The sequence below is a fragment of the Eublepharis macularius genome, chromosome 4, assembly GCF_028583425.1.
Source record: "Eublepharis macularius isolate TG4126 chromosome 4, MPM_Emac_v1.0, whole genome shotgun sequence".
In the NCBI taxonomy this organism is placed as follows: domain Eukaryota; kingdom Metazoa; phylum Chordata; class Lepidosauria; order Squamata; family Eublepharidae; genus Eublepharis; species Eublepharis macularius.
This window is the reverse complement of record NC_072793.1, coordinates 69,653,807-69,667,250: the sequence shown is the minus strand read 5'-3', so window position 1 is coordinate 69,667,250 and position 13,444 is coordinate 69,653,807. Positions and strand designations below refer to the sequence as shown.

General features: G+C 39.3%; 1 protein-coding gene across 3 annotated transcripts in view; it reads left to right on the top strand.

The window, feature by feature from the left end:
* The window catches only part of LOC129328211 (organic cation/carnitine transporter 2-like), a 47,106-nt gene extending 33,929 nt beyond the window's left edge, over positions 1–13,177 (top strand). The window contains exons 7-13 of one of the 3 annotated variants that reach the window (XM_054977105.1): positions 2,935–3,149; positions 4,795–4,977; positions 6,240–6,375; positions 6,857–6,914; positions 7,701–7,817; positions 12,252–12,512; positions 12,934–13,177. In XM_054977105.1, coding sequence (XP_054833080.1) covers positions 2,935–3,149; positions 4,795–4,977; positions 6,240–6,375; positions 6,857–6,914; positions 7,701–7,817 — 709 coding nt within the window. In that variant the 3' untranslated portion in view covers positions 12,252–12,512; positions 12,934–13,177. Of the gene's footprint in view, positions 1–2,934; positions 3,150–4,794; positions 4,978–6,239; positions 6,376–6,856; positions 6,954–7,700; positions 7,819–12,251; positions 12,513–12,933 lie in introns of those variants that run through there. The other 2 variants (XM_054977106.1, XM_054977107.1) reach the window with 2 other exon arrangements.
* The last annotated feature ends 267 nt before the right edge of the window (positions 13,178–13,444 follow it).

Genomic DNA, 13,444 nt, shown 5'->3' with positions numbered 1-13,444 from the left:
CTGTAACATGATTTTTGTATTGTCTGAGAGCTAGATCTTACTTCTGGCACAGGTTTGTACCTGTGTCAGCTGAGGCTATTTTTAAATTGATTTGTAGTTTTCTAACACAGAGCTTCAAGACCCCATCCAGAACAGGTGCAGAGTGAGGCAGCCCTAGTGCTCAGGCTTGCCAGCTGGCCAGCTCACCCAGAGGTATGGCCTCACCTATTTGCCCCAGCATGCCAGTTTGGGGGAGAGAGGGATTGCCCCTCAGTCCTCTGCCTGGCTGTGAGAGCACGAAGAAGATGACGATGGGCTGAGCAGACTTGCTGACAGGTCACCATCTCTTTCTCTCTGTGCTTGTTCTGGATGGGGCCTCATGGATCTTTGTTAGAAAACTACAAATCAGTTAAAATGGCCTCAGCTGACACAGGTACAAACCCGTGCCAGAAGTAATGTCTAGCTCTGCTCTGAATTCTGGTGCATTAACGAATTAGGCTTTGCTTCTTTACCATAAACTAGAACTCTAAACTGCCCATATTGTCTCTCCATGTGTGTCTGGTTTAAAACATGTAATCAGCAGCTTCGCATGATGCACCTGACACTAGACTGTGTCAAAATGAGATTCTTTGAAGCTGAATTCTCACCCCCAAAGAATGCTCTAGCAGATAAATTAACATGTCAGGGAGAAGGTTCAGGCCTCATGGCTCTGCTGTTTTTAAATACATACAGACACTTATAAATGAAAGGGCACTCAGATATTCATTTCCTTCCACCTGCAGTCTGAAGCGGTGGTCTTAATAACCTTTTAAAAACTGGTTGAATTAAATACTTTAAAAAGGATAGCAATCTGTTCATATGCAGAGAAACTGTTATGTGCCTCTGTTCCCTACTGTGCACTTAAAGAAATGTGTGAGGTGGAGACTGTATGCAGAGATCTGTATACACATTAATGTCTTTCATGCAGTTCACTTTTATCAAAATGTGTGTGTGTGGGAGGGGTTGAATCCTGACGAGACAGAGGTAATAATGTTGGTGGGGTTGTATTTCCCACATTTGATGGGTTACAGCTGGAGAAGCAAGTTAATCCAGCAGGAAAAAGGCACTTTCTTCCCTCCATTTAGCCCAGAAGATGGCTCTCTATCTTGACTCAGCCAATCTGAATACATGGATCTATCCTGTTCAGATTGCTAGTCATCATTACTTTTAAAGTCCTTCACAGCCTAGGGCCTTCATACTTACTGAACCACATCTCCCATTATACTCTCCAGTGCCAGTTCCATTCTAAACATAGCATCTTCCTTGAGGTGCCTTCTGCTAGGACTAGTTGTATGGCTACAGGGAGATCATGGGCCTTTTCTTTGGTCATCCCGGTCCTTTGGAATGACTTGCCAGAGTGGGTGAGAGGAAGGCATGTAAGGCATGTTTATTCCAGAGAGCTTGATGGAGAGTAAATTGTGCCAGCACATATGGCTGTGAGTTTGCTGATCCTTTTAATTTTTTATGTTTTAATGTTACTGTTTTTTAATTAGTAATTTGTGTATTTGATCTGTTTTAATTAAATATTTTACTTAAATATACTTAATTAAAATGTCACAGTGACCTCAAGGCTAGACTGCTGCCATTCACTTTATATGAGTCTGCCAGAGAAGTCAGCTCAGAAACTCCAGCTGGTATAGAATGCTGCAGCTTAGTTAACCCTCAGGAGTTAGATGGAGTATGTATATTAAGCGCATTCTACAGTCACTCCATTGGTTACCAAACAGTTCCTAGGTTCAGTTCAAGGTACGGAGTATCATATAGAAAGCCATTAATGGTTGTGGACCCATATATTTGCAGGACCGCTTTTCCTGCTGTGCTCTGGCACAACAATGTCACTGATCTGAGCAAAGCTTTGTAAAGGTGCTACGCCCTGCAAATGTATAAAAACAAAAGCCCGTACTCACGAATCCTCTGCTGTGACTTCCACCATATGGAATGACCTGCTTGAGGAGGCCAGGAAGCCTCCCACACTCCTTTGATTCCACAGATTGTGTAACAGAATTGTTCAGGTTGACATTTTTATAAAGAGAATAAAGCTGTAGTATAATTGAATGGTTCAGAAGTGTGCTTTTGAAATACATTGTTCTTAATGCATTGTCTTCTACTTCTGTAATTCCATTTCATTGTTAATATTCATTATATATTATATGTCATGTCTTACACTGGTTTTGGTGCACCATTTTTTTCTTTTGTAATCCTAGTCTTATTGCATTGTTTATGGGATGTCCTATGTTGATTGCTTTGCTTTCTTTTTTTTTTCCTAAGCCACCTTAAAGGTTCAACAAGAAAACTGAGTAAAGCTTTATATCAGCGGTCCCCAACATGGTGCCCGTGGGTGGCATGGCACCTGTCAACACCTTTCCTGGTGCCCACCAAATATTTTTTAGAAAGTGTTCGAGGTCAAGTGGAGCTTTTGCCCAGCAAGGCTTCTAATTGGCCATTAGATAGTTGATTACTGTGCAGATTTTTAAAAATGTCACCTTGGCAGCCATTTTGTGACTGGTGCCACCTTCTGTGACAGCCATTTGGTGGCTGTGCTCACCATTCTGTGTCAGAATTCCAAGGGTGCTCACAGGCTGAAAAAGGTTGGGGAGCCCTACTTTACATGAAATATCAAGTCATACCCTCTACAGATGTTTGTAAAGTAAATGTTACTTTAAATGTATGGTGGAGAAGAAAGGAGGAACATATATCCACTTCTTCCATATGAAGAAGATTGCTGCATGGTAAAGTCTCTGAACTAGCATTAATTTTGTGATTTGAATGAATATGGTTAGGTTTGTACTTTAATACAAATAGCAAGAGTAGAGTCAAAGTTTCTTGCTGCTTGGGGAATACTTGTTGCCACATGTAATTAGGATATAGTTTTAGTCCAATAAAATACTTTGATTACAATACAGATCTATCTTTCAGGATGGTCATTTCCATAGGCTACTTTGGCCTTTCTTTGGACACTCCTAACTTGCATGGCGATATCTACCTCAATTGCTTCCTCTCAGCAGTAATTGAAGTGCCAGCATACATCATATCTTGGCTGCTTCTCCAAAATCTTCCCCGACGGTATTCAATGGCAGGAGTCTTGTTCTTAGGCGGATGTGTTCTTCTCTTCATTCAGTTGGTGCCTTCACGTAAGGACAATTTATTTGAGGCAAAGTTTTACGCTGTTTTGCACAGAGAAAACCACTTGAAAATGGAAGTCTCACAAGCATACCATCAGCTTTCTTTTTGCATTAGCTTCCTTCTCAAGCATACCACAAATAAAAACACTGAGATGATATTCTTGATCCTCCCTGCTTGCTCACCTCGTTGGCAACAGCTGACACCTTTACCACCTCCTTCTCATGCAGGGAATCAAAGTGCCCTGGAGCCAGGGAGCAGCAGCCCAACCAGTCTTAGGCACCTACACACCTGCAATGCACCTTGTTTTCTTGTTGTAAGGGAAGATTATACAGGGCCGGATCTAGGGTTGCCAGCGCCCAGGGCAACCCAAGTCTGGCCCCTTGCGCGCACACACAGTGCACATGTGCGCTCCCGGCTCTGCTTGATGACGTCACTTCCGTGACATTATCACACAGGGTCGAGTGTGCTGCCCGCGCGGTAAGCTGGGTGCCCTAGCGCGCCGTGGAGTTGGCGGAGACAGCGCGGGGGGCTGGGAAGCCACTCACGCCATTCACCTGCCCTGCAGGACAGGGGGCAGCTGGACACCCCCTGTCCTGCGGAGCAGGCGAATGGCACAGGCAGCCTCCCAGCCCCCCGTGCTGCCTTTTGCCTGCCCTGCAGGATAGGGGGCACGCTGCCACTCACGTGCTCCCAGCTGCTGGCAGCTGCGCCCAGGCGCCCCCTCCTTGGTGGCGCTGGGGGCACACTACCCCCCCTGTCCCCCTCAATCCGGCCCTGAGATTATAACAGTAGTAACAAGAAAGGAGGAGCCAGATAGCAATATCAGCATTTGATTCATTGTATGCATGAGACAAACAGGCATTAGTATAAAATTAGCATGAAATACTTAAGTGCAACATAAATATACCTATAGTACTGTCAGCTCCCATAGAATTATTTCTTCCTTTATCTTAAGGTAAGGGATTATAATAATTCCAAAGATTGCCACCGTGATCTTTTTTTGCCAGTTATTCTTTTAGATATGCGCACTCTTGTATAGCAGAAAGTTGCATGAAAGTTACTATGAAAGGAAGTAGGATGTTGTATATTTTTGTGGTATTTAATTCATGGTTTGCTTTTTTAATCTAATCACATTAAAGCCATGAATTCACTTGCCTTCTTTCTGTTTATTGTTCTTTTTTGCTGTTTAACAGTTGTTAGAGATGAGTTCATATTAAGATAAACTAGATGCCTTATTGAAGATAGAAACTTAATTTTCAGGCATGTGTGGCCCAGTTAAGATTGGGACTGCAGCACATGGGGAGAGTTGTTTCCCAGCTCTCCCCCCACCCCCTCCCCATTCTGTTTTCACAACCTGGAACAGCCACAGGAAGCTATTATAGTGGAAAGCTGACATGGCTCTCAGTCTACAAAATAAAAGAATCTGTTCCATCTTGAGCAACTGATGAAGTACATTTTTTATTACTCAAACTTTATACCAAAATAGCTTTGATAATCATTAAGCTGTCACAAGATTTATGTTTTCTGCAACAGACCAATGTGACAATTGTTCCTGGGGTTTTTTTCCTGTTGAAAATAGTGGAATAAAGTGAATGACAGTAGAGGCAGGAAGCAGTTAACTTTACTGATACAGCCTTTGGTTCTTTATTGTAGACCTCAACGCGGTATCTATTATCTTGGTGATGATTGGAAAGTTTGGGATCACAGCCTCCTTCTCAATGGTTTACGTCTATACTGCTGAGCTCTACCCAACAGTCGTGAGGAACATGGGAGTGGGTGCCAGTTCAATGGCCTCCAGAATTGGCAGCATCCTCTCACCTTACTTTGTATATCTTGGTAAATCAGCAACATTCCTATGTTCTACCAGCCTTGTACTAATGCCCTGTTATCCAGCAAACTCTTGCTCTTTCCACATATATTTTCTAATACATACTTCTTCATTATACATGAGAAATTCTTTATGTTCTACTACAGGAAGAGACTTGTAGAAGGATATATTAGGGGTAGAGATGGGCACAAACTGGGAAAATTCCAAACCGTGCAGTTCATGTTTCGTTGCATTTCACGAACTTGCCCCAGTTTGTGAACCAGTTTGTTTGGTTCATGAAAACGTTGTTACTAGGTCAGCAGAAGGTTTGCAGAGCCCATCTCCCCCGCTCCCATTGCTTAGGAAGCTGATTGATCAGCACCAGGCTCTCTGCAGTGACGAACCACAATATGAAACAAATGTACTGAGCTAAAATTAATTACGGTTCATGAAAAATGAGCTCCCACGAACTGCTGGTTCGCAAACCACGAACTGGCCCGGTTCGTAATGAATTTTGGTTCGTATTTCGGTTTGTACCCATCTCTAATTAGGAGTATGCAATTGGATATTGCCCACTCAATATGATGCCTAATATTTCAAGTATCAGAGAGGCATGGCAATATTCCATATCTCAGAAAACACTCCTGATGTTTCCTGATTCTGATATTTCACTTCTGATAAATATTAGAAATATCCAGAATTCGGTTGGGAAGCTATTCTGTTGTTCTGCAGGCATGCAACTGACCAACTGGGGTGTGCTTCCTCTCCCTCCCCTCTCCTGCTGCCTGCAGGCATTTTCAAAAATTATGTTTTAATTTTGAATTGAATTTTGGAAGGGCATCATTGTTTTCATTCACTTTTCGAAGTATGGATATTTTTTTCTGATATTAATTAAAACATTTTCCTCAGCACAACTTTTTGATATGATATTAATACTCCTGATATTTAATAAACACAACAATCATGCCCTTCCCAACTGTCCAATATGTAGTTAAAATGCTCATTTTTGAAGTGCACTTGCCTAGTGTCTAAGTTGTTTTATGGGGAAGCTTATCCATCATTGCTAACCTTTATAGTGAAGATCTCGTAATAAGCTTCGAAGCCACCCCATGCTACCTGGATCGCCATTTTAAAACTACTGGCTCACAGTTTTTTCTTTCCTCTGTATATAAAAATCTTGCTGATTGAGAATTCACCTCATTACATTTGATGCAATGGGCACAAGAATCGTTGTTTTAGTCTCTAATTTATATATATATTACTGTTGATTCTGTCTTGTGCTTTCTTCTAGGTGCCTATGATCGATTTCTGCCCTACATCTTAATGGGAAGTTTAACAGTCTTAACAGGAATCCTGACTTTGTTTCTCCCAGAAAGCTATGGCACATCTCTTCCAGATACAGTTGATCAGATGCTTAGGGTTAAAGGGTAAGGCTGAATGATTTGTAGCGGAATTAGATAAGGAAGAAGCTATCAGGCTTCCAGCTGAGGTGGGCCATGTTGTAAAAACACTGGAAATCAATATGATTATAGCAGAGATTAGCACAAAATGGCATGAGGGTTTCTACTACCTATACTGCTGCTTGGGGAACTCCTGGCCTAGTGGAAGAAAGTTGTATGAGGAACAGTTGGGGGGAAATTATAAATAAATAACTTAAATTTTGAGGAACAACAGGAAGGAACTAATGCTGTGTAAATGCACATAGTATGTCTGTGTTGCTGCTTCATAAATCTAACTACAGCCAGTGTTCAGTTTTGCATTTGGAATTTGGTTGATAATTCTACCCATTGAATGAATATTGATCTCTTTGTTTCAGTGGTGGTGGGGGGAGTACATACAAAGTTAACCTCTGCATTTTCAAAGATTTGTGGTGTTTTTAACAATTACTTTATTTCATTTTATTTTCAGAATTAAATATAGAAATACATCCAAAATCAAAAGGAGGTCCAAGAATGAAGAAGATCCAGTAATTCTAAAAACAACATCTTTCTGATGAAACTACACTGTATGCAACTGAAAAGTACCAAAACATTTCCTTTAATTTTCTTCTGGAAAGGAATAATGGAAATGCTTTGTCCTATAATTATGAACTTATTTATTAAAGCACTTACTTCAATACATTCGTTTTTGTGAATGTAGATACTGTATATCCCATTGTGGGATCTCCACTAGCAGCTATGCAAGTTAGATGGATCTACATAGGCGGACAAAATGTGTTTGGCCATAGGAGCTTTGACATCCATGTTTTTTTGTAAAATCAGATTTATAAATGATGCTTGAAGATACAGATTGATGGAGAGACTTTGCTCGATGCATGAACACAAAAGGCAAAATGTGTTCCAATTTTAAGTATTGTCACATATTGCCCAGTTCTCAGCTGGAGATTTTGATACTCTTTGCTACAAAAACTTTAAACATGAAATGATGTGGAAGCATCAAGATTAATTTAATATCAAGATTATATGAAACATCAAGATTATATGAAACAGAAAACTACATAAATTCCTTTTGCAGAATGCAAGTTTTAGAAGAAATTGAGCTTTTTTTAAATCAACATTTGACATAATGCAGAGACAGTGACAGTCTAGTTTTGTTTGTAAAACTATTTTACTCCTTTCAGATGTAGTTCTAAATATAACCACTGGATGCAGTTGCTTACATCTGAAAATGGTGTTTTGCATATTCTAAACCTATATTTATTTTTTAAAACAATAAAATTATTTGTACCTGTAACTTTTCTCCTTCCTTTCAGTGTTCCATACATTCACTTTCCCTGAGTGCCTATAATACTGTAAAGCTGCAGAAGAACACATTTGTATATCCAAACCCTTTAATCTCTCATCTTTGTCCGTATGGAATTACATACTAGGTATGTAGTTCAGTTACATTATAATAGTTTGTTGTATATATTGCTCACTTGCACTCAGTGCCTAAAGTCCCTAATTGCTGTCTTTTAACTATAGCTATACAGTACAATATTTTAAATAGGTATCATGCAATTATTAAAAAAACAAATCAGGCATCTGATGAAGAGAACTTGATTCTCGAAAGCTTATGCTATAATAAAATTGGTTAGTCTTAAAGGTGCTACTGGACTCTTTTTGATTATGCCTAAATAATGGTTTCAAACTGACCAGAAAATTGTCTATTGACACTGGGAAACATCTTGGTTGCATTTTTTAATTTTTTCCCTTTAAACCAACATGCTAATTATAGTACTAATTATATTATAAATAATTAAACTAATTTCAGTTATGCATAATAAGATAAAAGTAACTATTTGTAATGGTCCCAATTTCCTAGTGCCTTTTAAAACTTTTTGATAACACAGCTTGCAGACATCATCATAAACTTACAGTTGCTTCCAAATTTTTGATCACTGCCGCCCCTTAAACTTGACTGTTCCCTTCCCCTTTCAAGCGGAGGAGTGGGGAATCAAATCCAGTTCTCCAGATTAGAGTCCTGCTGCCCTTAACTATTACACCAAACTTGTCACCAAAGTGGTAATCAGCATTACCCTGGGCTTATAAGAAAGGGCTGCGAGAGCCAAGCACCGGTTCATTCCTTCATGCACTCCCTCTCTTGATCTGTGTACATTCATATTAAGTCAAAGAATCATCATACCTGTCAGATGACCAGCTAGACTCTTCTTTTTTAAAAAATATATAGTTTTTTGGTTAGTTTTGGAATATAAATCACAGGTATTGAAAAATAGCATAACAAGTTATATGGGGAAAAGGGTAGACTGGGGAAATGGGACTGGGGTAAGAAAGGGGAAGAAGGGGAATGTCTTCATATTGCTCTGCTCACAATAGCCTCTAATATATCTTGCAATATTCTTGTTAAGTACATTGTAGTATTTATAATAACTCATATAGTTTCTTTTATATTTTATAAAGAAAAGGAGCTTCATCATTATTATTCATATTTGTTGTCATTCCAACAGTATAGTAATCTCTACTATCTAGCAATCTCCTCCGTCTCTCATAGTCTTTATTATCTGGGAAAAGCTTCAGTAACCAAAACATCCCTCTTAAACAGATATACATGTCTATACTATACTATGGACTCATATATATATATGATCTAGTATCTAACCGCTATTTCTAGCCTTAGAAAGCTGTCTGGAGCTTTAAACAATTACTCCTTCTATTTACCTAACTTGGTATATACTTTGCATTTTTTCCAACCTTTACTTAAAATAGTCTTACACATTTTACATCAGTTATTTGAACATATAATAACCTCCCTAAGACTTTTTGAAGAGAGTGCTTATTTAACTTAACATCTTAATTAGTTTTTATTCTGGTTTTCTATCCTTTCTTTCATTATTCTACTTCTTTTCTCCTGCGTTGTTTCTGCAAGTACTTAGTCTTATATTCTTTTACCTTTTTCATTCTTTGCTTTAGTGTAAATATCTTTTTCTTTTTATCATTTCATCCATAACATGTTGCACAGATTATTATTCTTACATTGCTCCCCCTTATATCAATTTTACCACTTATCAAAAGAATCAAATTTCTTCAACTTGTTTTCAACAAACTTTCTAGGTCCCAACTTTATCTTATTTCATAGGTATATATCTAGTCATTTTCAAGTCCTCAGATTCAGCTACCAATGATCATCATTCCAGCAAACTTAGTGTTTACTGAGCTGGGTATCCTGATAATGCTCTTTTCTTTTTTCTCCCCCCCCCCCCTCTTTTCCAATACACTTTCAGTTTGATTTTTGGTTTTTTCCCTTGATGATTAGATTTTAGGTTTCTTCAGATCCTTAAACAGGCACTGGTTAATGCAACTTGGACTGGTTTGCAGTTCAAGTGCAGAATGTAGCAGAGTAGTTTCCAGCTTATCTTCTTTTATGTCTTTCAGATGTTCCTCCGCCCTCTTCTTTATACCTTTTCTTTGTTTTCTGGATCCCTTTTGTTGCTTTTGTTTATTTGTTAATCTTTTTATCTTCCGTTCTTTTTCATATTTCCATTTAAATTTCTTTTTGTGTTTGTATACCAGTCCCCTGTTTCAGGTCTGCTGCCTCTTGGAATTCAATAGGCTGGGAATTCTTACCATTATCACCTTCAGCTCTATTATTTCCATTTTGAAGTTTTCTACTTGATGCATCATTTGATCTAGTGTACTATTTATTTGACTGGTAGTTGATTGTAACAAGTCCTGTAACTCTGTTCTGGTTTTTTGTAGCAATTCCATTATCCCTCCTTTTCCAGCAGATGTCTGTAGAGAAAGTCCAATCTGGTGGGGTTAATATCGGTCAAATAACTCCACATACGTAGTTTCTGTTTAGAAAGTTGCTATCTAGTCCAACGATATGAGGAAAGTGGGGGCCGGAACTCTCTCCATAGAAAGAGAGACAGAAATGATCTCCCTTTTTCCTTGTATTTTCTTCTATAGCAGTCCTTAAAATTCCATTTTCCTTTCACTCCTGTCCAATATCTCTAAGTCATTAATTCCCTCCAGCACTCATTTGCACATTCAGCATATGGGGCAGATAACAGCAGAAGCAACAACAAAGGAACTCATACGTCTGCAAATCATACTAAGCTTCAGCAATTTTTGGTTAGTTGTTATATTAACATTCCCATCTTATCAAATCGTTCTTCGTATTTAACTTTGGTCCACGCCACTTCTTAATAGGGATATTTTCTAGTTAACAATGTTGATGTCCCAGAATCTTCTTTCCCAATGTAAGTTGAATTATCTACTAATTAAGCCATAAAGTCAATCTCGTAAACAATTCATGAACAATTAAAACTCACACGTCCCACAGAGGAGGCTGTCAGCAACAGTTGTGAGCAGAAAGTTTTTGCAGAGAAAGATAAAGTGACTTATCGGGGGCTAGCAGCTGAACGCCATAATGGCTCAGCTTCTGTCTTGAGCTGAAGGATTGATTTGGGGAGATTTCCTCGGCTGCATCCCAGGATCTCTTCCAAATAGCATCCAAAGCTTCAGGGGTCTTCTCCAGAGCCCCCCTAGGAGTCCAGAAAGGTCTGGACCCCCTCCAGATGGAGAACAGCTGTCTTGAGGAGCCCTCCCAAAACATAGCTGACTCCCACTGCAGCCGTTCTGAAAAGCCCAGCTAGACTCTTCTTAAATACTGACACGGAAGGAGAGCCCACCACTTCCCAAGGAAGCCTGCTCCACTGAAGAACCACTCCAACTGTCAGGAAGTTTTTCCTATTATTTAGCCAAAAACTCTTTTGCTTTAATTTTAACCCATTGTTTCTGGTCCAACCTGTCGGTGCAACAGAAAACAGTTCTGCTCCATCCTCTATGTGATAGCCCTTCAAATACTTGAAGAAGGCTATTATATCACCTCTCCGTCATCTTCTCTGCAGGCTAAACATAGCTCCTTCAACCTCTCCTCATAATACTTGGTCTCCAGACTCCTCACCATCTTTGTTGCCCTCCTTCGGGTATGTTCTAGCTTGTCAACATCTTTCTTAAACTGTGGTGCCCAAAACTGTACACAGTACTCCAAATGAGGTCTAACAAGAGCAGAGTAAAGCAATACCATTATCTCACATGATCTGGACACTATATTTCTGCTGATACAGCCTAAAATCACATCTGCCTTGTTAGCTGCAGCATCACATTGCTGACTCATGTTCAGCATATGATCTACTAGATCATATCCCTAGATCCTTTTCATATGTACTACTGCCAGTACAGGTCTCCCTCATCCTATAAGTGTGCCTTTCATTTTTCTTACCTAAATGCAGTACTTTACATTTATTTTTGTTGAAATTCATTTTGTTAGTATTAGCCCAGTTTTCCAGCCTGTCACAATCACCTTGAATCTTGCTTCTGTCTTCTACTATGTTTGCAACCCCTCCCAATTTATCTGCAAATCATCTGTAAATTTAATGATTATCTCCTTTACCCTTCATCCAAGTCATTTATAAAGATTTTGAACAACTCATGGCCCAGGACCAATCTCTGAGGCACTCCACTTGTCACTCCTCTCCAAGAAGATGAGGAATCATTTACAGGCACTCTTTGGATATGATCTGTCAACCAGTTACAAAGCCATTTAACAGTAATAGGATCCAAATCACATGTTACCAATTTGTCAACCAGAATATCACATGGAACCTTATCAAAAGCCTTACTGAAATCAAGATAAACTATGTCCACAGCATTCCCCTGATCCACCAAAGTAATAAGTCTCTTAAAAAGGAGATAAGCTTAGTCTGACATGACTTGTTCTTGAGGAACCCATGCTGACTCTTAATAACCACAGCTGTCTTTTCTAAACGCTCAAGGACTGACTGTTTGATGATTTGTTCCAGGACCTTTCTAAGTATGGACACACCAAGCTGATGGGTCAATAGTTACCTGGCTCCTCCTTTTTCCCCTTCTTGAAGATGATGACAACATTTGCCCACTTCCAATCTTCTGGCACCTCAGCCGTATTCCAAGAATTCTCAAAGGTGATCAACAGAGGCCCTACAATTCATCTGGTCCTGAGGACTTGATTATATTTATATCACAAGTTCTTCATTTAAACTGCACTATTAATGTCTTCCTCCAATACCCCTTCCCTTTTAAATGTCAGGTCCAGTGTATATCTAAACTGTACTGACACCATTTTCTAATGCTTCTAGTGTTTGAGTGTTTTCTTCCCAGGTGCACCAGTTCCCAGGCAGCGTTCCCACCGGAGGAGACTGTTTTGTCTAACACCGTTCCACCAAGCATTGGCCTTGGAGGAGAGCAGCTTCCCAGGACTGAGAGATGTTGTTTTGAGAACTGTGGGGGGAGGCTGATCCAGATGGGTATTGTTACTTTGTATCCTATGCTTGCTCTTCATTGGTAACAATGATCATGTACCATCCTGAGTCTCCTATTCAGGACAGTGGACTATAATGGACCTTTTCTGCAATAAAACTTCCTTTGCCAGACACTGGACTTATTCTTGCTTCTAAAGGGAACCTTGCAGAGAGTGCCTTATCTAGCCACAGTCTGACATTAAAGACAGTGAAGTTTCAGCAGAGATTTGGAATTAAATATCTGGGGCTATATTTAGAAGAGGAAAAAAGCAACTGTGCTCTGAGTGGGCAGGCCCTCCATTCTGTATGCCTAAAAAGCTGCTGCAGGCTTTGGCCTTTGTATGTTAAAGCTATTTGGATCAAACATAAGTTTATATTTAAATATTCAGTGCTGATTCTGAAACAATTTTTCTATGAAATATTTTCATACTAATTTGGATAGGATATTCATTTCAAAATAAAAAAAACTTTTGAAAATCAGATGTGGTGGTAATTTTCTGAACACTCTCATTACCTGCGTGAATTATGTACTATGTAAGGTGTTTTTGAACATTTTCTGCATCATTTTTCAAACATTCCAGAGTTCTTATATTTCACTTTGCATGTATCTTAAGTGGGGAGGAGACATTTTTGTTCTTGAAAATTGTGTGCACACACACTTTTCCCCAGTAAGTATTTAATATCCATGAAAGACTTGCCAAAAGAAAAATACTTTA